The sequence below is a fragment of the Paralichthys olivaceus genome, chromosome 11 (assembly GCF_024713975.1).
Source record: "Paralichthys olivaceus isolate ysfri-2021 chromosome 11, ASM2471397v2, whole genome shotgun sequence".
NCBI lineage: Eukaryota > Metazoa > Chordata > Actinopteri > Pleuronectiformes > Paralichthyidae > Paralichthys > Paralichthys olivaceus.
The window spans coordinates 14,607,310-14,631,674 of NC_091103.1; the positions used below are offsets into that span (position 1 = coordinate 14,607,310).

The following is a 24,365-nucleotide window of genomic DNA, read 5'->3' on the forward strand; positions in this document are numbered from 1 at the left end:
TTGTCAGCCACAACACTTAATACCATTCGTACTATTTTTAAAATAATCAGTAACATTGAAACTTGCAAATGTGAAGAACATGGGTCACATTTTTTTAAAGTCTTGTGTGAGATTTGTAGGTCAATATTTTTGGATTGTTTTACTTACATTATGCATATGGCCACAGAATCCTCAGAGCGTGTTGAAACACGTGTATTTATACTCAGGAGGACCTCATCCTCCACATCTATTAACACCAGTCAGACCCTGTGACTTCAGTCTGCTTCTGCTAAATGTGGAACAATGACCTCATATCAACACGGCTGTGGGTGCTTCTGAACTCACTAAATGATGGCAGATCTGGATCTCCTTAACCTCCTGCTTGATGTAATGACCTCCTTCATTACCTCAACTCAAAAAACAAGGTCCATATGTGTCTGAGAATCAACTTATACAGCTTGAAAAATTACCTCATGAGGAAATAGTAAAAACAACATGTGCACCAGGTACCTGATACTCCCCAGAGAGAGAGGGTTACAACTGGGTCAGATTCCAGAAATGTGTGGAAGGGAATTCCTACAATGCCGGATCAAAATGTAGTAGAGCTGCTGTTGTGGTGGTTTGAACAAAAATAAAGTCAGAAAGAAAAAGAGCCTGATGGCCAAAAGTCCCTATAGACCTTAAAGCTACAGCAGACATCATTTAGGCAAATACAATTAAACTGAGAGCCTGAGAGAGAGCGAGGACAGTGAGCCACATTCATGCTCTCTGAAAGGAAAACCCCCATCTTGCTCCAATCATACAGTAACACTGTACACAGGCCTCATCTTTAGAAATGCTGGTAATGTGTTTCCTCCTCTCTGTGAGTCTCACATTTACTGTCACCAGATGAGGAAATCATCACACAGTGTGATATGAATGTACCGGAGGTGGTGAATAAAAATAACACGCTGCTGTGACACAGCTATTAAACATGACAACCATGTTTCTCTGTCCCTGAATGTGATCACACACTTTGAGTCTCACTTTTATCTTTTATCTAAAAATAGCACGCGTGCCATGGCTGATCAGATTTTCATGACATGAAGAAAAGATGGAAAAAAAGCTGGGGCACAAGCAAAAAAAGAGGAAGAGATCTGAAATTGCAAAGCAGTAATATAGTGCCCCAGTTTAAAGGGACACACAACACAGCAGGCTACAACAACATGGCTCAGCTTCAACTTTAGAGTTGAAAACAGAAAGAGAGAAAGATGGAGGGAGAGTCTGCAAAGGCAACCAGCAAACCATGTCCTCCATCCCCTGAGATTATCTGCCTCCCGGCCTCCTCGCCGGCTCACGCATGACTGTACATCACCCAGAGGACACCCGGCAACCCAGAGCAGCATCATCAGCATTATCAGCACCATCCTCATCTTCATCATCATCAGCAGTGATCAGTGAGCATCCTCACCTTCTTGTCCCTTTTCCACAGCCTGAGACAGCAGAAGCTCCAGAAAAACAAGTCTCCCACCATGTCAGCGAGAGCCGGCTTCTGTCCCTCGCTTCTCTAGCTCATTCTACTGAGGCAGCCGATTCCCCCACTGTCACAACAAAACGCTGGCAGAGAGACACTGCTCTGAGGGGAGGGAGGGAGAGAGAGAGAGAGAGAGAGATAGAGAGAGAGTCCACGCCTTTGCAGCTGAGCTCATCTCTGAACCACTGACACTCCTCCTCCTCCTCCTCCTCCCAACCTCACTTTTACTATGACCTCATCGTTTCCTGTTTGGCCCCACCCACTCTTGCACATGCGCCGGCTAGCGGCATCACCCGCCCCCCAACCCCCTGGTGTCTTCAGTAAATTCCTCAGCCCTCCTCGCCTCCCACTCTGCAATCACATTTTGAAATCAATGATAACATCCAGAGTGACACAGTCACAGGCTTCACTAATGGGATGTTATGAGAATGAATAACACTAAATATTTGTTTACATGAATATTTTGTCAATCAATTATTCTCTAGATATCTGATTATTAAGTGATTAAAATGTAAAAACTTACTGAAACTAGAATTCCAGTCCGTATAACATTAATCTTCTGCCAAACATAATTTGTTTGTTACGTCAGAGTGAACTTGAACTAGTGCCGGGGGATACAGTCCAAAATTACATCAAGATAAATATAAGATATCAGACAATATTGATATTGATAATAGCATCTGGGAACTTAACAGTATTGCTAAGTTTCCTAAATTTCCCTCCTCGGGATCAATAAAATCTATCTATCTATCTATCTAAATGACCAAAGTTTCGACATATTTATCATACAGAAGGTAATAATAGGCCCTCTTCAGGGTAGACTGGACACGACAGCGCCTCGTTATTCATTAAGGGATAGCGAGTGCTTGTCCTCTACAGCACCAACAGAGTGCAACACCTATAGACCATTAATATCAACAAACAGCTGCCAGCACGAAACAGACGTCACCACAAGCTCTGAAGACTAAAGGGAATGTGACCAACACGATAATGATAGAACTCTATAAATCCTGTTTCAAAAAGACAATGTTAGTCAAACTACCTGTCCCCCCTCACTTTGTTTTAGTGCTGTGCTAACACTGATGAGTCAAATATTGTCTGCAGTCTTAAAGTCAAAGTATTATAACAGTGGGAATTTAGTTATCTCATCAATGTGATGCCAGTTATGTTTTCACATCACGCTTTTTAGCCAATATTCTTGGAAAGCTTGTGCCAACCTCAGGAGTGTGAGCATGTGCTACAGGATGACTGCAGTTTACTTAGCAGCCACATTAAGGGTTTTTCTGGATGTTACATATATAAAATTTAAGACATATGATAAGCTTGTGTGTTTTCTTTTTCCTTTTCTCCCTCATTCAGTCTCTGCTCCCAGCTTCATCTTTGCTGTGCGTCACTCTTTCCTTCGCCCTCCTCTTTCTGACTCCCTCTATCTAATACTTGCTGTCTCACTTTGCTCATGCCCCAAACATGTCCTGCATAGAAGTGTTGACCCCTCCCTTCACTCACAGGGCCGTGCTATGGGTTCATCTAAGAGTGCAGATATTAATAGATGGTCACATGCACTCTGTGAACTGCCTGTTGTTTCTTATGGAAAATCAGTAGATATACAGAGAGATGGTTAGTGAGGGAGTTTCAGAAGCTGCATTAATAACTGAAAGACACAGAGAAATCCACTGCAAGCAACATCAGGGCAAGGCAGATATTACAACTACACTGTAAATAATTACAGTGACAGTGGACATGACGTGAAGGAGTTGAAGTATTTCAGGGACTTGTTCATTAATGTGGAGACCATGGAGCGTGAGATGGACAGGCGTGTCGGTGTGGCGTCAACAGTATTGTAAAGGGCGGCTATGGTAAAGACAGAGCTGAGGTGCAAGGAAAAGCTTTCGATTTAATGATGGATCAACGTTCAAACCGTTCAAACCCTTACCTATGATCAAGAGCTATAGTGACTGAAAGAACGAGGTCGTGATTACAAGAAATTAGTCTTCGATGGGTAAAGCGGATATGATGCAACTAAAAGGCGACCGAAATGAACCAACCTTTTACCACTGTTTAAATGTGGGATTTCTCTTTAATTTGGGATTTCTCTTTCTATTATATCTTTAAATAACATTGAATGACTAAACATAACTCTGTTTAAGCCGTCAATGTTACATCTCAATTCTCAAACGAAGTGGCTCTGACTTTAAAGCTACAACCTTCAAATTGAGAAAAGTGAAAGGTGATATCGGTGGCTTAATGTTCACTACCTGAGCCTGGGGTACACTGCAGATCATTTCCTGTACCTATCTGAACTTTATATATCAAAATCAAATGTTAAGTCACAGTCAGATCAGAAGTGAAACCAGCAGCCCACAGTCGTAACACAGGGGGGAATTCAGCCTGGTGAGAGTTTTACTTTCATCAGTGTTTCCACACTGGAAAGAGGTGATGCTAAACAACTTACTTCAAATACTAAGCTGAGGATCACTTATTGCAAAATAAACAACCTTAAGTTCAAACCCTCTTTAGAACATGCAGTCATCCACGTAAAGTGTCCTCGAGCAAGGCACAGAGGCCTCAGCAGCTGCATCCTCCCTCTTTATCTGATCCTCACCTCCCTGAGGCAACTTCAAGAAAGGACCACTCTCCCTGATCATAAGTATTTCTAAATAATTTTTCACAGTGAGACAGAGCACTGTGTTCAGACTAGAATGACCGCTGTGTCTCACGCCACAGATGAGATCATCAACAGCTGATCTGGTTGCTAAGACGACAGTATTACAACCTGCACAGATCCTCACAGATAACGTTTCCCAACATTACACATGTCTGTCTTCACTTAAGTTTACAGAAACAAACTGGCAGATTCTTAATCACGGGGCTACCTCACACCAGTGGGAGTTGATGAATTTCAGTTTTTAATCTGGGACTTTCCATCAGTTTGACAGCCGAACTCCACAAGTATTTCTGTTTCTCTACCACCCATAAGGTCAGAGAGCAATGTGATGAAACACTGAACCTGAGACACACAACTGTTGGACTGCTCCTGTTTCAATGGTTCAATTTTATTTGTTTAGTGCCAAATCACAAAATGAATAAACTCATGTGACTTTAAATAGTCAGGGTGTTAAAGTGTAGATGTCTTTGTCTTTGACAGCTTAATTCATGGTCAAATGTTTTACTGTAAGTTCGGTGAAGCCCAGCTCAGTGCACAGACCTGAATTGGAAATTCAGTTTATGAGTTGATTAGTCCAAACCACTGCTGCTGCATCAGAGCACTGGTCACCTCTTCATTCAAAGTTTGTTAGCATTTGTTTGGGCCTTTAACAATACACATGCCAAGTGTGAAGATGATAAGATGAAAGCTTCTTGAGATATGTGTTGCACTTACAAACAGACAGAGATTTCTTAAATTAGTAGGTAGACCGACATATTGGCTGATATATCGATATCAGATTTTTTTTACTCCCTAATATCATTATCGGCATCAGTCCTCAAAACTCTACATCTGTTGTCCCAAAATGAAACAATTCAATTGTATCAACCAAACTGAAACCAACAACAATAACTCCTAATGACGCAATGAGGGGAAAACACATGGTGTAACAATCAGAACATGTAATTTGCATTTAACATGTTGCCAAACAAAAACTCCATGATTCATAAAAACTTTTGATTTCTGGGAAATATCTTTGGTTTGACCTTCAGTTGTTTCTGTGTGCTGCAATCTGTAAAACAAAGAGAGAAAAAGAGGAGAGACACAAAGTCCCTGAGATTTTGATTCCAGTCAGAGTCAAACCAGAACCATCTCTAAGGGGTTTTTTATGTAAAAGCATTGACATGATGACATTGCAAACAGCTTACTCATAACTTGTCATGTCCAAACAAGAAGAAGACCTAATGAGCTAACAGCTCGAGCTTCAGTGCTGCACAGAGGACGATCACAGAATATTTATCAATTGTTTTCTCTCATAACTCACACATGTCAAATATCTACACTTTGATCCACTTTGTTTCTTGGGATTCCAGAAGTTAATCCTACACTTTTCAATTATTTTCTTTCTCAATGAGTTGGCAACTTACTAACTAAGCTGCTTTCCGCTCATCTAACTCCAAACAATGAGCCCTTGACTGGGTCTCCTCGGGGATCAAACTCCATCTTAAAGTTCACAATCAAATGAAACCCATGCTAATTAATCCTTAAGGTCTTTGCACGTTAAAAATTAAATACAAACTCATGTTGTGTCAATCATGTTCACACAGCGGCTGCAGAACTTTGTCTAATCTTTTAGAAACAGGTTCCACGTGCTACGTTCCATCAGCTGACTCTCAGCCGTGAGTTGATCACAGAAAAACTGAGAGTGGAGATGAAGGTGACACTGCACATTCATCGGTCTGCAGCAGGAGTGATGGATGGACAGAATGACGGAGGGACTGGAGAAGTGAAAATTCAATTACAGAAGGTAAAGCTGTGTTCAGTATGTAAATCGGTCACAGTAAAGGTTGTAAATGACTGAGTAATATCCACTGACTGAATTACAACCTGTTTACTGGAGGCTGAAGCTGCTGACACACACACACACACAACAATGACTCCCTCCACAGAGCAGCTGCAGTTACTGAGAAAACGTACAGAATACACCAACACCTTCAATAAGACAACAATCCAACAAAAACAGTCACGCAGTTTGAGGGTTCAGCGTCTTGCCCAAGGACATGTCCCCATGCAGACTGGAGGAGCCCGGCATCAATCCACCAACTTTCTGGTTTGTGGATGACCAACTCTACCTCCTGGGCCACAGCTGCCTGAGCCAAGAAAAGAGCTCAAACAAGAAGTTAAATGGAAGCAAAATAATAATCTTGGTGGTTTTAAGTAAAAAATACTTTCACAAAAGTGCAGAGAATGCGATTAGAGTTTATAAAACATTTTAAAGGCTAAGCTTGAAATGAAATCCCATGAAATGCAAACACAGCTCGCTCGTTACTCTCCTCGTCTCACATTAATGGCTCTGTGGCTGACCATCAGTTGTGTGTCTGCAGACTCTGACTCATCACTGCATGAAGTCTTTGACTGTGACAGGACTTCAGTGTGCTGCTTCTCCTGCTGCTGGGTGTGGCACAGACGCAGGGCGCTGACCTTGTCCTGCTGCAGCCATGTTGGCAATAAGACCTGATTGGCTGACAGATCTCAGATTTACTTAAGTGTAACTGCAGAGATAGTCAATCACTGCAGTTCTGTAAAAGGAGCATTAAAGCAGAAGGGTGGTGCAGCAGTCCTCGCTCCACCCAATTCACTTTGGAGTCTCCTACATGTTTCATTACTCACATTGCACTGCAAAGAGCAAGCTGTCTGGAGGCAGTATGATAAAGCACACACACGCGCACACACACACACACACACACACGTACAGAGCCATGAATATGTTTTGTTCATTGTGACCATGACACATGAAGCCTGCAGAATCTGGCCTGGAAGCAAAGTGCAGTTTTATATTCAAAAGATAGACTCAGCTTTTTATTTTAAACCAGTTTCTTCTATCAGAGCAGCACAAACAGTCAAGGCATTTGTTCTTTTAATCAATAATCTGGGTTTTGGAGGAAAACAGTTTATAACCTCAGCTGGACAGAACTAAAGAAATAAAGACAAAACTAAAATTCAATTTCAACCACAGCTCTGATATATTTTGTTTGAAATAAAATCTAAAAATGTAAGTTAAATACAAAATGCTACCTGCATATAATTGAAATTCAAATTTATATAATTCTCAAGTTAAATCCCACTTCTAATAGCACTTTGAATAATTTCCCTGTCATATGCGCTTCATGCAAAGTAGACAGGCGGGAGTTTTCCAGAATATGAGCTTCACATATTTCCACATGCAGCTGACATAGTTTTCATATCGTCTGCTGCCATGGCTGATAATTCTAATTTTACCTCATGGGTGGATGCCACGACGAATACCACGGGCAGCTCTGTAAGCTTTCACAGTGATGAATGAGCAGGGAGGAAGATGTATGCCATAAATCCTGCTGCTGTTGAATCCTGCTGCTGTTCAACTCTACACACTGACCACATTCCTAAATACACCAAACTAGTTTCTGTGAAAAGTGTCCAGCTTTCTCCTTAAATATTATAATAATGTTTGGGTATCCTGTGTTGACATGGTGAATGTGTTTTAATACAACAAAGTAGATGTGTTAAATAAATAGGCTTTAATAATTAATAAAACTTATTCCAAGGGACATACATACATACAGGGACATACACATGTTTTCAATCTTGTAGGGTTTTTTGGCTGAGATAATAATAAAATCTGCTCTGTCAGGTAGTGAAATGTGTTGAGCAGCAGGATCCTGGTGTTCTGCCACTTTTCACCATGAAAGTGTTGCTGAAGATGAAATACATAAAGGGTTGTGAATACCAGGATTAGTAGCATGTACATGACATTATTAGTAAAATTGTTATTTTGTATTTTCCAGGTCATTAAATCTGCTGATCATTTCCCAAATTAATGGATTCATTTATAAATTAATTATAAGAGCTTCACATGATCCTTTCTGATTATATATTCCAGAACACACAGATGTCCTGTTTATCATCAGGCAAGACAAAGAAAAGACACTAATGCTTACAAGTGAAAACCTGGAATCATAGACTATGACTGTGGCCCAAAATGCAAGCCAAAATGTCTTGATCACCCCCTGGTGGCTGGCTACAGTATAGGTCATTTACCCAACCTCCTCCAGGTTCATGGATGTGACATGGAGCAAACTAAAAAGTCAACTTCCACGAAAAAATTTTCTTTAGTTATTTGATGCTATGAAAATGGGGTGAATCATCATGATTGACAGCTGAGACATTGATTGGCCAAGCTTGTATACTGACAGGACCTCACTACTGCGCAGACGTGGCAGTGTTTGTATCTGGGATATTTTGATTTCATTTGTGCATATTGGAAGAAGGTGGAGACTTAAAAAGAACTGATCTGATCAACTCATCATTAAAATAACTAATTGATTAAGCAACTAACCTTTTCAGCTGAATTAATAATAAATGGGTTGCCTATATCTACATTTTTATTTAAATGAACATTTTAATTCATGTTGAAAGCAACATTACAGTTGTTTTGTTTGTGGAGAGTCTGTGCAAACTAAACCGGTAACAATGACCATGCATTTTTACTAAAAGGTCTGAGCTGTCACGAGCTCAGGCCTGTTTCTGTGCTGAAAAGAGCATCAAGATACAAAGCTCTGAACAATCAGCATGAACACAGTCCTGCACCTCTTCAACCACCTCAGTAAGGTTGAGTTCATCTAGAGCCAGGAGACAAACACAAAAATATAAACATCTGCACGACAGACACCACATTGCACCTTCGCTTGTGCTGCCAGTGGCCTTGAGTGGCCTTGAATAAATATTCTAGTACACTGACATTCAGTATTATTCTGTTTCTACAAGCTTTGAATGAGTGTGATTCAACAACTAATCAACCAAAAGACACAACTCTCCTGTGGAGCCGGTATCTCGTCTTGTCTATAATGCAGCAGCACTTATCAACAGAGGTTGACTCTATTGTTTATCTGTTTTTCCGCTGCTGCAGCCACATCAATTCAGAAGCTCTGTGTTCTCCTGTGTCACAACAACTACACACAACAACAGCTCTGACGTTCACCGGTGGTCTGTAAGACAAGCTGACAAAGCAGTCAAAGGAATCAGGGTCAGTTACAGGTCTGGCGCCGATCCGACATGCATGTATGTAAGTGAGGCTGTAAATGTTTGGATGTCTGTGTGTCGCAGCTCCGAGCTGTAACTTGAGGTTCATCAGCAGACAAAGAAGCAGGGATGTGATGAGATAGGAGAGTCAGCGGACAGAACCTCTTACCATGATGAGGCCGGTGGTGATGGGATCATTGCAGCCGTGGCACAGCTCCCCAAACTTGGCCCAGTAGTCCTTCTTGCAGAAAAGCCGTCCATCTTTCTCATAATACCAGTGGGACAGCGAGGCTCTGCACTCACAACATCTGACAGGAAAGAAGACACAGAGAGCACTTAGGTATTTGAAGATGAAACCATCTTGACATGCCAGCAGAATTATTAAGGTTCAGGTCAACCACAACAATAATATTTCAAATTAAATTTACTGATCAGGAGAGTAGGTCAATTTTCAATAATCAAGCAACTGTCAAATCAAGACATAATCTCATGTGTTATTAAGCTGCTTTGTAACATTTTTTGAGCAGAAACAGCAGAAACAAGGTGGTCAGCATCATCACTCCATCACTAATTATCGGTTTGGACCTTTAACCAGTTGTTTTTGTGTCAACACTATATTACGTTGTACAGGACTCTGCAAACCCGGCTCTAACCCTCCTAATGACTCCCTGCAGGGCCACAAATTATAGTTTTCATGGGAATAATACATCCCTTAGTGTCTGTCACTCACCACCCCAGCTGAGGTGGAACATATGACATCACACCAAAACACGCAACACAACAATATCATTGTGGTGCACTACTACAACAACATGCTCTTCAGGGCAGAGTGTGTGTTTACTCTGACGACCACAGGGGCTGTCATATTTAGTGATGACATCAATATGTAGAGCACAGGAAGAAAGAACACGTTGTGGAGGAGAATGGGAACCATAATAAATACAGTTATATAAAGTGTATTTGTGCACAAACATGATCATCAGGGAGGAGACTTATTAGTCTTATATTGACTCTGTAGTGACACAAGCAAGACCAAGCAGACTCAGTCAGTCTGTCTGTCTCTGTGTGTCTCTTGGTATAGATTGAACACAGTGTACGACATGTCTGTGTACTGATGACTGACAATTGCATTCCGGTAGGTTTCATGGTTTCTAATGTTTAAGCTGAATGTGGGAAAAACTTGATTAGTGTTACTTTTATTTATTTTTCAGTGTGACTGAAATCAAAGAAACTGTAAATATTGGAAAGTTGAGCTGAGAGTGAAGTAATGTATGAACATTCATTTGAAATTTGTGTTTAACTCTGAAATATTTGTGAAGATTCTCAGTCATCCAGGTCATGGTATCTTCAGAGGTTGTACAAGTGCACGTAGGCAATTGGACTTGCTTGTGTTTCTGGAAGATGTTTCCCCTCTCATCCAATCGTCTTCAGTTCTTACTGACTAAAGGTTTTTTACACATCAGACAATAGCAGGGTGGGTCAATGACTGGCAGGTATCAACAGCTATTCACACCTTGACTCGGAGGACCCAAACGACCCACTAACTGGGGGATTGTCTAGAGCTTACCTGTTTAACATAACGACTCTCAACACAGGTACAGACCCAGAGAGGAGGAAGAAACTCAGAGAAACTGTCGTACTCAGAAGAGGATCAGGTCATTCTTACAAAGTTTTACCGAACTTTCATTTTCACTCAAACTGATGTATAAATATAGACACTGGTGGGAATCAATCCAACAAACTCTGAATAATGAGGAGAAGGCTATCGTGGAGAAATTCACAGACCACACCAGTGAGTACAGAACATGTACAGACTGAATGTTGTCAGTTACACTCGATCTGGTCAGTTTTCATTTAAAGGTTCAGTGTGTTAGATTTAGGTGAAAGTGATCGATTGGCAGAAATTTTACGTAGAATAATCCTCATGATGTTTTCACTAGTTTGTTTCATCTAAATTGTATGAATTGTTACCCCAGAACAGGCCATTTATAATTAAGTACTTTATATTAACATGAAGGGGGTCCTCTCTACGGAGGCCGCCATGTTTTTTACATTAGTCCAGACTGGACAAACTAAACACTTTTAATGAGAATTGAAGGCTACCACATGTTCTCTGTCATGTGATTTCATGTTTGTTTAGGTGAGGGGCATTCAGCTGCAACATGCAACTTCAACCCTGGATATCACAAAACTCCACACACTGTACCTTTAATGGATAAAACACGACTCTGGTGGGACTCGAACCCACAGCCTTTGAATGACTTGCCCATAACTCATCTAGAAGTCCAATGCGCTATCCATTGCGCCACAGAGCCACACACAGACTCTGTCTCCTAACACATGTAGAGATACATAACGGAGGAAGAAACTCAAACTGTGTGAAGTCGTACTCAGCAGAGGATCAGGTCATTCTTTAAAGTGATATACAGAACTTTCATTTGTGGGAATTGAACCAACAAACTCTGGACTCAGTGTCTGTCACTCACCACCCCAGCTGAGGTGGAACGTATGACATCACACCAAAACACACAACACAACATTATCATTGTGGTGCACGACTACAACAACATGCTCTTCAGGGCAGAGTGTGTGTTTACTCTGACGACCACAGGGGCTGTCATATTTAGTGATGACATCAATATGTAGAGCACAGGAAGAAAGAACACGTTGTGGAGGAGAATGGGAACCATAATAAATACAGTTATGACTCAGTCTGTCTGTCTCTCTGTCTCTGTGTGTCTGTCTTTCTGTGTCTGTCTGCCTGCAAGTGTCTGTGTGTGTGACTGTCTGTCTTTCACCAGAGTTCATTAGAAAACTGTCCCGACTGACGTCAGATCAGACTGACCGACTGATCAGACACCACATACCGACAGAGTGAAGGGAGGATGATTAAGAGACACACACACCCTTATAATGCAAACAACTTAACACACACTGCAGTGAACTGTGGGAGTATATTGAGTAAAGGGGTCACTGATGATCAGATCTGGATCTGATCTAGATTAGAGGGAAAGAGGATGCTGATGATGTCATGTGACTCAGGAGCTCTTGTTGGACTCAGCAGGTTTAAAACGGAACCAGCAGGTAGAACCTCACTGATCCTGTCGACCAGACATCGTGTCTCTATCATGTCTGCAAACACATTTACTCTGCATCAGTCCATAAATCAAACTGGCTGCTAATCCCCTGGTTTATAATGTACACATCAGTCAGTGCCCTGTTTACGTGCTTGCAGGCCTGTGTGCATGTTTGTAATCTGTCTAAATCTCTGTCACAACTAAGTGAGTGTCTGCAGAGCTTCCCTCACATCATCTTAAAACCAGCCCTTTCTGCTCTAACATATCAAGAGGGCATGGAGCTGAATATTTCATTTCATCCCACATATCACCATAGTTTTCTCTCATGCCCACTGTCCAATCATTTTAATTAACTCATTTTAGTAACATTTTGTGGTTCCTGGTGTCTAGATGTCATTTATGTCTATCTATCTAAAAAAACACACAAAAAACATTTTGGGAATTGAAACAAAATCTACTATGTCTTGTGGCTCTGACTTACTGAAGATATGTGGCATTTTTTATTTGAACATTATTTTTGCAATGTCATGTTATGCCATCAGATATAAGTGGGTCTGCATATTTTCTGACAGACTGAGTTTAAACCTGGCCTTTCACATGGACAACAATTGAACACAGTGAACCTCTAACAGTGAGTGTCCACATAAAGTGTATCGAACATGACTCATTCTAGCTGTGACACATCACAGGTTGCTGTGGAAACACTTGTTTGTGCTCAGTGGATGAAGTAAATCAAGGTCAGATCTGAGCCTAAAATACAAATGTCATCATGAAATGCATCATGGATATATTGACTATAGTTCATATACTGTGTATCACTTCGTTTTATACACAGTGCCAGAATTTATCTAATTGACTGAGTTTGTGCTACTTTTCTTTGTTTTCTTTGAAACATTTAATTTTAGGTTAGCTGACAAAAAAAGAAACTGCAAAGCACAATTTCCCTTTTTAAATATTCTATTGACATATTGATTGGTCAGTTAGTGGAAAAATAATCAATGGATTCATCCATTCTAAAATAATCATTAGCTGCAGCTCTCACTCACTCTGTTCTGCAGGGGCTTACATTTGAACAAAATCTAGAGAGTTACATCCACTCTGCAGTAAAACATGTTTGTGTCTGGTTCGTAACTCAATATGACTCTAATATAGTCTTGCACACACATACAAATATACACATGACCTTGCAGTACATACAGACACAATTTATTTATTAGACACACAGACACACCCTCTCCCTCCAGTGTCTGGGTGCAGAGCATCACCACAGCTCAGCAGATTGTAGCAGAGCTGCTTCGCTATGCAGTGTGTTTGGGTGAGCGGGGGGAGGAGGAGGAGGACACTTGGAAGTGGGTCAAGGCTTTCAGAAGACATCTACTACTCACTTCACTCTTTATGCCACTCAATAACTGCACACACACACACACACACACACATACACACACGCACACACACACACACACACACACAACCCTGCAGGGGCAAAATCTTACCTGGGGAGGGTTAGTGCAGTTAAATGTGCATGCACTCTCTGCACGCACACACACACACGCACGCACGCACACACACACACACACACACACACACACACACACTAAGAGGGAGTTTAATGCACACTAAGGTTCAGCTCCTTCATGGAAGCGTCTCTTGGAGCTGGGAGTGGCAGCAGAGGATTAAAGATATGGGTGAATAAATTAGTGACTCCCAGATGGAAATGCAAAAATCTCTGCCTTCAGGACAATAGTTTTGTCTCAGAAGTAAAGAAAACAGACAGAAACACTCAGTTTTAACCCGTAAATGAAGGAATGCCACAATACAATTTTTTTGTCAATATGTGGTTTTGTGTGCTCACATTCGGGCGTTTTTGTGCGATTGAGTTTGTGTGTGGATGAGCATTGAGCGTAAGAGGATTATCAGTGTGAAAGACTCTGCTATGATGCTCCCAAAATCAGTTTCTCACACTCTGCTAAGCTGTGGCACCTCACTGTGCAAAAATGAAAAAACTAAATAATGCATGTCCCTTTGCTTAGCAATGGAAACTGAAGTTCAAGGTTACACACAGGGAGAATATATGTGAGGGTATATGGAAAACACATTATAAGAAAGGGTAGAGAGTAAGGATAATAAAAGATGGTTGATTTAAGATACATTGTCCTTGGAGACAATAAAAAGGTCACAAGTTGCTGGGACATAAATAACAAGTGAGAGGGAGCAGATGCTGTGAGAGCCAGTTGTATCCCCCCCGAGGGTCAGGAAACAACCAGTGACAGAGCAGATGAGACAAATCCCTGATGGAATTAGCTCAAAGTGTCTGCCAGAGTAATAAATTCCTTTTCCAGGTCAAAAGCCAGCAGCCTTTTCCTCAACCCCTCACCTATAACATCTCACTCTAGCTGAGTGCTGTCTGTCACATTCACTTATCAATGTTTGTAATCTGTGAGAGCCACTTTCATTCTCTGAGAGAAAATCTGTGAATTTTAGGTCAGTGTGATCAACTCTCACAAAATATATAACATGACGAGGTGGAGAAAAAAGATGATTTAGAGGTCACAAGGTAAAATAGAACAGGAAATCTTACAATGTCACTCAGTAGAGCACATATCTCTGCCAAGGCCTAACAGTCCCCTTAAATTCAATCATCTGCAGCAATTGTCACACACTCATATCAGTTCCTTAAATGTGCTTAATTTATTGAACAAGATTAATGAATTATTCCCTGGAAAAAGGGTGAAAATGTAAAAAAAAATTATAAAATAAAATGCACAATGTTGAAGACAATAAAAAAAATCCTGATCTGAAACGGCACCTTAATTTAAAGGGTTCTCTCTTGAACCATACTGTGTCCTTCCACCAAGTTTCGTGGAAATCCATCCAGTGGTTTTCGTTTAATCTTGCTTACAAACAAGTCACCAATGGACAGGGCTGAAAGCATAATGTCCTTGGTGGAGGTAAAAATTCACCTCGGATAATTTTATAAGGAAAAACAATATTTTAAAATCATTTGTTTTATATTTATATTTTGTGTGTGTCTTTGGTCAATTGAAATGATTTATACACCAGATACAGTATCCAAGTGCTGCTCTGTATTAGTCCGTTATTATTCATATTTCTTATTCCCTCATTGATCTAATTGGACAGTTTCATGATGTAATGTGTTTTTGAACGACTCCTCGTCTATTCATCACGCTGACGTCTGACCCAGGTCAATACCTAACAGGATTCACTTGTCCCCGCTGATATGAATGAACCGAGAGCAGCAGGTCTGAGAGAACGAATGAAAGAGTCAAAGCCCCTGAGGGACTGAACTGCTGAATCTGATGAAAATGTAAATATATTGAACAAGACATTAGGACACACAGATGATGAGAAATAGAAAATGTGTCATCTGCCGTCACCTCTGATTACTAAATGTGTACAACAGATTACATTACAGTACATTCACATTACAATGTGTTCATGTGGGTTTTAAATACGACTAAAACTAAATTAAGTAATCTGTAAAAATATTCTAATAATTCAGTCGTTTTCAAAGCATAAATGTCAAATATTTTTGGTTCCAGCTTTTACAATATTATAATGTCTTACTATGTCATGAATTGCAATAAATTAAATAGGGTCAATGATGAGACAGAGCAGATTAATTAAAGATGTCTCTGAGGAATTATGACTTTAATAATTAAGAGTTTTTAAGAGCACTTTTAACTGGTGTTCTATGGATCTAATGACACACACAGAGGTAAATGACAGATATAGAGATGGACCATTAAATATTAATTAGGGGTAAATGTCGTCTGTTGGTGAAACTGGTCTGACATGCAGAGCTCTGTGGTTCTGTGTGTGTGTGTGTGTGTGTGTGTGTGTGTGTGTGTGTGTGTGTGTGTGTGTGTGTGTGTGTGTGTGAAACATGAGCAGCTGCTCCACTAAACTGTACAACTGACACAAATATCTACAGTACATGTCTGAACCAGGGCGGCAACTAACAGCTGTTTTGACCATCAATACATCTTGAGAATATTTTTCTAATAAATAAAAAAAAATTCTAATAAACTGAAAGATTTAAAGATTTAAAAAATGTCCATTGCAACTGCACAAAGCCCAATGTAATGTGTTAAACAGCTATGTTTTCTTAAATAAAACTAAAAAAATATTTGACTATTTTTGCGCAAAATAATCAAGCCCTTGATTGAATGTCAAAATATATTTCAATATAAATAAATCATGTATTGTATTTCTGTCAAACAGCTTATCCATTAATTAAAAAAATCACAGCAGCTCTCATTTGAACAAAGTACTGCACAAACACGCAGCTCTTTTATTCACTCTCTGATTTCTTGTTGTCAGATGTGTCCTTGAATGTCTCACAGTGAAATATAACTAAAATTTAACCTGACTCCCACACAAACCGTGCTGATCATGCAGTTCTGGTTTTATGATGTGTGTGTGTGTGTGTGTGTGTGTGTGTGTGTGTGTGTGTGTGTGTGTGTGTGCATGTGGCCAGAGGTCATTAAATGACGTGCAGGCTGACACCGCTACAGGAAGCAGGAGGAGTCAAAAGGAAACAGTGTGTGTGTGTCCTGGCAGAGGTGTGGAGCAGGATCATTACCAACTGACAGATGCACATTTATGAGGAGCTACACCTCTCACACACACACACACCAGCACAGACACACACACACATCTCCTCATTAAATATTAAGTCTTCCATCATCTGCGTGGAGCTCAGAAGGACATCCATCTCCTTCCTGTCTGCAGAGACAGCAGACCAGAAATGCTTTGAGTATTTGGGATCAATAAGTCAATACAATGGTCGACCCAGCCTTCCAGTACAATCTGACAGTAAACGTCAAGTATATGAGGTCTGACAGTGACAGAGACAAATGTGTCGACTGCAGAAAACCATCCCAGTGTTCAGCAAATGCTACTGGACCTGCAGGCGAAGCTGAAACCCTCACAGACAAAGAGAAAATACAGCCACTGGGAAAGAGACAGGGGGGCTATGGGTAAGAGGGAGGAACATACACACACACACACCCGTCCATGGTGATAAACCAGCTAACTGTCTGGGGGAGACCCCTCTCTTGATCCTCTGCGGAGACATAAATAGACAAGGATTCCTCATCCAGAGCCAAGATTTCCATCTTCCAGGAGGATTAGTAACACACAGGCCAATATATCAAGAGAGTATCCTCATCAAGAAATCTATAATACGACTCTGGAAAACAAACGTAGATTTAGTGACTGATAAAATGGCCGTAGCAACAGAAAGACAAATTAAAAAATTAAAAATTAAAACTCCAGTTTAGAGAACTATAAAGATGAAGTCGTCTTAAAGCAGAGCAAAGTGTGAAATAAATATACAAACAATAATATATTATCCGTGACTACGTTTTGTTGCGAGAGAATATTTTTAACCCTCAACAGAGATTCTCCACAGACTGTCAAAAGTTATATCCTGTGTTTACTGCAAAAAAGCTGCAACTAAAAATGAAGAGGAACCTCTGCGTCTTACACAACGGATGGACTGATACAGAATGTGAAAGAAAAACTGACACTGTGACATCGTCTCTGCAGACGACAAGGACGTGGTCATAGCCACAGCTGAGATAACGTCAATGACATAAAGTCAACAGAGGAAAAATCCAACCCCAGCAGGTTCCCATAGTTTGTCGTATTTATTTACTTTATTAAATCAATTGCTGTTAAAATGTACTGATATAAGCACATTTGTTATAACTCATAGACACACACACACACACACACACACACACACACACCTCCATCTCATTCCCACACTTCCCTTTCTGTGCCCCCTGTTTAATCAACCCACCCATCCTCCCCCCTTCCCCTTCCCATGGCAACAGAGAATGCCACCGCGATGATGTCACCCTCTCACATAAAGAGGCATTACCTCATCGCCTTCGACTAACCCCCTGTATTATTCGCCAGGATATCCCTCAGCCAATCGGGCTTAAATCTGTCTCCCCCTGACATTTGTGTATTTATCAAACTTTATTGATGAAGCAGTATTAACAATTGGAAAAAACCTATTCAATGCATATGATAAAAAAAAGAAATAAAGGAAAAAGATTAGTCATGGAATTATCTTTGAGCAGATAAGTGCTGTTTGAAATAATGGTGCCGTCAAATCAATGCCTCTCATTAGCTTAAATGAAGTTGAAATAAGCTCCCAGACTGCTTTTGTTACACATGCACATATTATTTTTTTATATGTTTATATATTTGATAATTTCTTATTCTATTTTTTATTGTTGTCTGATTTATACAACTACAGGGCTGATTCTCAATTTGTCTTATAAAAGAGATTCTACTGTAATGTTTCATATATTCAGCATCCACCTGGTTAAAAGCAACACTATGCAACTGTTTGTACTTTCAAACAGCTGCCTCAAATGATGGCTCAATGACTGTGAACATGGAGCATGGAGCCACTTTCATTCCCACTCATCCCACGTGAACGTCTGCTCTTGCTCTATGTAACTGTGGTGAGTGGGTACGATCTCCTCTGAGAAGTGTGGAACTGACTGATCGTCGCAGATTAAATTGACAGAAACAGATCCAATAAGTTCAGCATTGCTCTTGAAATTGTTAGAGATCTGAAACTTTTAAAATGTGAATAATTCTAAAAATAATTTGTTGGCTTTGTTACAGCTGCAGCTCCTCAGGTGGGGATTACCACACTGCGAGGGACAATACAGTCAAGAGATTGACAGGTTTTGTTTTGTCTCTACATGAAAACCTCTTGATCACTCAAACAGAATCAATCACCATGTGTGGCTGCAGAGGGCGCTGTTGCTCAGTAAAAGTTACATTGTTTTGCTTTAATTGCTAATTAATTGAACTGTTGACCTGCTAGTCAGGCTAGTTCCTGCAGGCTGAGGCTGCTTTTGTTTTTGACTTTGACTGACTTGATGGTGACACCAGGGAAACTGCCTTCATGTCAGACACACTTCCTCTTCCTGTAGCGTGTTGACAGAGCCGCAGCTTACTGTTCCCCTGACATTGGTAAACTCAAGCTCAGTGGCACTGACACCAGAATTAAACTCTGGGATTTCGCTGCTCCTAAATAAATCAATGAGCAGCAGAGGGAAGCAGGTTGTGAATTTTAATCGGTGGAAATAATTGCAGGCTGCGTAGCCTGGGCTCTGCTGAACAAATGTTTCAGCTGCTTTCTTTATCCGAGGATCGCTGGTCTATTCAGCTGATAAACAGGAGCGCTGGCAGACTGTGAGTGAATGATGTGCACGGCAGCAGTTTCCTTTGTGATTGTTAAGCTGCGTGGACTGACTGACTGTCAGCAGTCGGTCTGGGCCCTTCACACTTGTTCCACTGTGGGGAAATGATGAAAGGCCTCAGTGAGCTCTGGGAACCACCATGAGTGTTGTTTACTGGGATTCAGAGGAGACAGCAGAGGGCTCATTCATTAACAGCTCTCTTTGTGCTGCTGCTGTTTCATTTACAGCAGCCACTTCCACATCTCCTCCATTGTTTATGGTCACTCACTCACATCGCTTATTGGGACACTTGATGCAGTGAAGCCAATGTTTTCATTTACACCTCTGTTTTGCCTTCTTTAACAAAATGTCTGCAGTGAAAAGAATCTATTAAAAGATAAACTCTATTCATAGTGAGATTTAATATGTTTTCTTTTTTAAATGTCATTTTAAAACTAAAATTAAAAATCAAGTTTTCTGATCTGCATCCAGAATAACTGGAAACTGTGACTGCACCATTTTCTTCCTCACAATGAACATCATGATGTGTTGAAGTGGACTTGAAACTGTCATTGGAGAAGATAAACTCCTTTGAAAATGTTCACTAATGTTATGATTCCATCGAGAAGTAGAGTTATTTTTTTAGAGACTTCTCTAGAAGCTTTCCGCAACCGAGGAGTCGCCCTCTGCTGGTTATTCAAGAGAATACAGGTTTAAAGTACTTCACATTGGATTCACTCTATAGACCTGGAGTCTATGTTTATTTTCATATACAGTTCATGATCCATAGCACCACACCGTGTAAATGCAGTGAAAATGTATATCACAGACTCTTAGCGAAGATGCAGAATAACAACTTCAGCCTTTTAATGGTTAAAAACTCAAACCATAAGATTACATTGTAGCCACTGACGCCATGTTGCTGCTGCCAATGGAGACGATCTACTGGACCGATTCCAAACGCTTTAACCATAAACACTTAGATTTATCAACATAAGGCCCAGGTTGAAAAATTCTGAACTTTCCCTTTAAGTTTAGCAATTTTTTCAATATATATTATAAATTGTCAAAGGTGAATAAAGTGAAGGTCTGTATAATTTATTTTATGTGAATAAGGTCAAACCTGCAGTTACAGGACTCACTACTCAACACAAGGAGAACAAGGGCGTTAATCTTCCTTTCTTTAATCATGTTCAGGGTTTTAGTCTGGACTCTATCTGCTCCAAAAGCAACATCATTGAATTTTCACAGTGTGATTAAAAGTTTGGAAGTGGAGCCAAAGGTTAGAGTCTGGGAACAGCCGATTAATCAAAATGCGCCAACACATGACTCCTTTCTCCTGTCTACACGTTATCAGGAGGTACGAGTCGACTGAGGTTTCAGGGTGACGAGGAGCAGGAGTGCAGGCAGAGAGGAAGTGTGAGAAGAGAATATTCATTTCTTTTTTAAATGACAAGCTTTACTTGAATATCTAACAGCTTTAGAAAATCACACATGAAAATAGATTTATATAAAAGGGTTGTAAGCAGAAAATATCGAAGTGCATCATCTCATGTCTGTCTCAATGAGAGCTGCATGAAAAAATCAGACAAACAAATGTATATGCAGAAAAAATGTTATGATCAGTACAATATCAATAAATACATTGATAGCAGTTTCTGGTCAGGCACCATCTATCAAAGCACCCACACCTGGGAACTGCACCCACTGGACGGTAGTGTCTGTCAATCACACGGTATCCACGCCCCAATGTTTTCTGTGCTTTAACGTCTCTTTGACTCTAAATAGGACCATATGAATAAAATCATTCTGTATTCAAGAAGACTTGAAAGCTGAGAGTGACTATTTCTTCATTTTAGACCTTTATAACGACTGACTTCTTTAACCAGTGGAGTCTCCCTCTGCTGGCCATTCAAGAGAGTACAGGTTTCAGGCAATTCCACATTGGCTCCACTTTCTGGGCACTGCCTCTATATACATATACTTATATACTCTATTTTCATATATGGTCCATCATTATAAGCTAGCCTCCAGCACTTTGTTAACTATACGATGATTAGTGAGACCCCTCCAGCAAACAAGCCATTTATAGTTAATAAGTCATAAATAAACTGCTCTACAATGATCCAATAAGTCTACACTTGTAAACATTGATAAACAGTTTCTAAATGGATTTCCGTCCAGATGTCCTGCAGCACTTCTCCAGATAATAACTGTTCAAACAGTTCAGTGGAGAAAAGATGAATAAAAGAGCTTCTGTTCATATTATTGTCTTATAGCTGAACACAAATTAAGTAGGTTAAATGGTTTGTTAAAGATTTAAACAGCCATGAATTACTTTACAAACCCTGGTTAAAAGTTTCCTGAGCAAGGAGTGGCACCACACACACTCACACACACTCACACTCACACACACACACACACACACACACACACACACACACACACACACACACACACACACACACACACACACTTGTGAAATCCTCATGTCGTATTGTGACAGCAACATTCATCTATAATAACTACACATGCAGATGATGTGAGTCACAAGTGACACAGCAGCGTTTGATTCATTGTCCTGCTCTATAAACAGAAGTCAGCATCACACCCGGGGGATTTCTGGACACACACAGACAGAAGTGTGACACACACAACAGACTGATGTTTGCTGCACGCAACGAGAAGTGAGAGACAATCTAAAGAGAAATGAGAAATCATATCAACCACAATTCAATAACGACATCCCTCTAGTAAAACCTGTTTATTTAAACAGGCTTTTCAAGTTTGATTGTCTTCCATTTTTTATTCACTGTTCATTTCATTTTTGTTCATTTTTGATACACTGTTTCTTAGGTTGTTGTGTTTTTATCTGCTGTGTAAGGTGACCTTGAGTGTTCTGATAGGCAGCTATAAATAAAATGTATTTATGCGATTTATGTATTTTAAGAATCAAATGAAGGTGTTGTTTGTTACATTTGTGTGAGTTTAACAGTTTCTGTGTGGAGACGTGATGGGAAGTGAAACCTCAGGTGTGACAGTCAGCTGCTGCTGAGCCATGAGACGGATTATTCAGAAAACAGAGCACATAACCTGTGTTTGATGATTTCGAATCAATTCAAGAAAAATCACTGATATTAGTTTCTTTCTGCTTTTCTTTTTGTCCAAATAAAATGAACCTCTGGGCTTCAGACTGTTGTTTCGAAACACAAAGCACATTAGGGCTTTTATAGGAAGGGCGTTTTAATTTGAGTTAAATGAAAAATGTGGTGTTGGACAGAATGTTAGCTTTACTTTGTGTATTTAACAGAAACATTAGTGCAGATTAAAACTAGACACTAAAACTATTGATTATTACATTATTCATTATAAAACCGGAGACGATACCTCTGCCAAGGTCCAACAGCCTGTTTATAAAAAGAGATCTGCACCAAATTACACACACTCATAAATATCCGTCCCCTAAACAAGCCTTTTTCAACAAAGTCCATGAACTTTTCTCTGAGAAATCAACATAAATGTCTTTATCACACAACGTTAAATAAAGTGAAACAGATCTGTAAAGGTAATAAAATAGTGCCAAAATGAGTTGGACTTGCTTGTCTGGAAAACATGACACAATTTATGTTTTTTCTTCCTTGGATAATTTAATAGACAGTTTGTTGTTTCATTAACCAAATGATTATCTAATTAATGAAGGAGATTGTCTGTAAAGTAATTGATAATGAAAATAAGAATTAGTTGCAGTCGTATTCAGCCGACTGCGCAAATCAACAAACATTGTTAAATAAATTAAAACAATTCACATTTTACACCAAATAAAATGATGATAAAACAAGATAAATCTACTTAGTTCTCAGACTAATGTTTAGTTCGAACAACACGACACAACAAGACAAAGGCTGTCTTAAAAATAATCCAGCATTTTTTACGGTTCTTTTTAATGAAAGATCAACAAACCACGTCTGCTGGAGCGACTGTGACTTTGGTTAAGTCTCGTTTTTTTTCAGTCTATTTGTCCTGATATGATAAACTAAACACTCAATAATCATCCACTTGCATAACTTCACTGGTTCACTTACTTTGAGAGCAGCAGTCTGTCACTGCACTGGACCTCGGCTGACATGTCAGCGGTGGGAGCGAGGGTCTTGTTTTGACAGTCAGAGGAACGACTCATGTCAGCAGATCGGATGTTTAACAGCTCGACCGGCCTCACACTCTCTCACCGCCTCGCTGGCTCAACCATCAATGACTCTCTCCCTCTCTGTCTCTCTCTTCCTTTACTTCCTCTACTTCCTCTCAGCGCAGATGCACCAGGGGTCACGCTTCTTCTCTGACCATTTCCTGTCAACTGCCTGCCCTGTGGGAACAGACATGACCCAGCAGACGTCACATGGCTGCTAATTTCTTCTTTTTCAAACCCTATGAAGACTGGGATGAATCCTGCCCTTGTACCCTGCACAACGTTCAATACATTTAAAGATTCTAGCAGCACAAATCAGATTTCTACTACACATCATCTGTTAAAGCCTCCTAAAGGATGAGGGAGAGGCTGGAGTGAAACGTCATCTTCTCTTTTATCAGGTGAAGCGTAACCTCACTCACAGTCCGTACAGTCAAACGTTTCTCCACACAAAACACCAACAGAGATACTTTTTGTGGGTGTTTTATATTTAAAAAAGCTGATATCTGATGCATTTTGATCAATGTCGTCCTCCTCCTTTCCTCTCCACAGGGACTGTTTACCTGCGGGCGACCTAAGCCTGCTCAAACGTGATTGGTCGAACTAGAAACGTAAACCAGAAGAGTTCCAGCCATGAGGGGATTCTGCATATTCACATATTCACATGCAGAAACAACTC

General features: G+C 40.2%; 1 protein-coding gene and 1 non-coding gene across 5 annotated transcripts in view; both read right to left on the reverse strand.

Moving 5' to 3' along the window:
* The window catches only part of limk1a (LIM domain kinase 1a), a 49,231-nt gene that overhangs the window by 16,814 nt on the left and 8,052 nt on the right, over positions 1-24,365 (reverse strand). For 2 of the 4 annotated variants that reach the window (XM_069534108.1, XM_069534107.1), the window contains exon 3: positions 9,364-9,502. In XM_069534108.1, coding sequence (XP_069390209.1) covers positions 9,364-9,502 — 139 coding nt within the window. Of the gene's footprint in view, positions 1-1,429; positions 1,703-9,363; positions 9,503-23,585; positions 23,781-24,365 lie in introns of those variants that run through there. The other 2 variants (XM_069534109.1, XM_069534110.1) reach the window with 2 other exon arrangements.
* On the reverse strand, positions 11,418-11,509 carry trnar-ucu (transfer RNA arginine (anticodon UCU)). Its single transcript is given in 2 exon segments — positions 11,418-11,453; positions 11,473-11,509. It is a non-coding gene; the product is annotated as a tRNA-Arg (tRNA).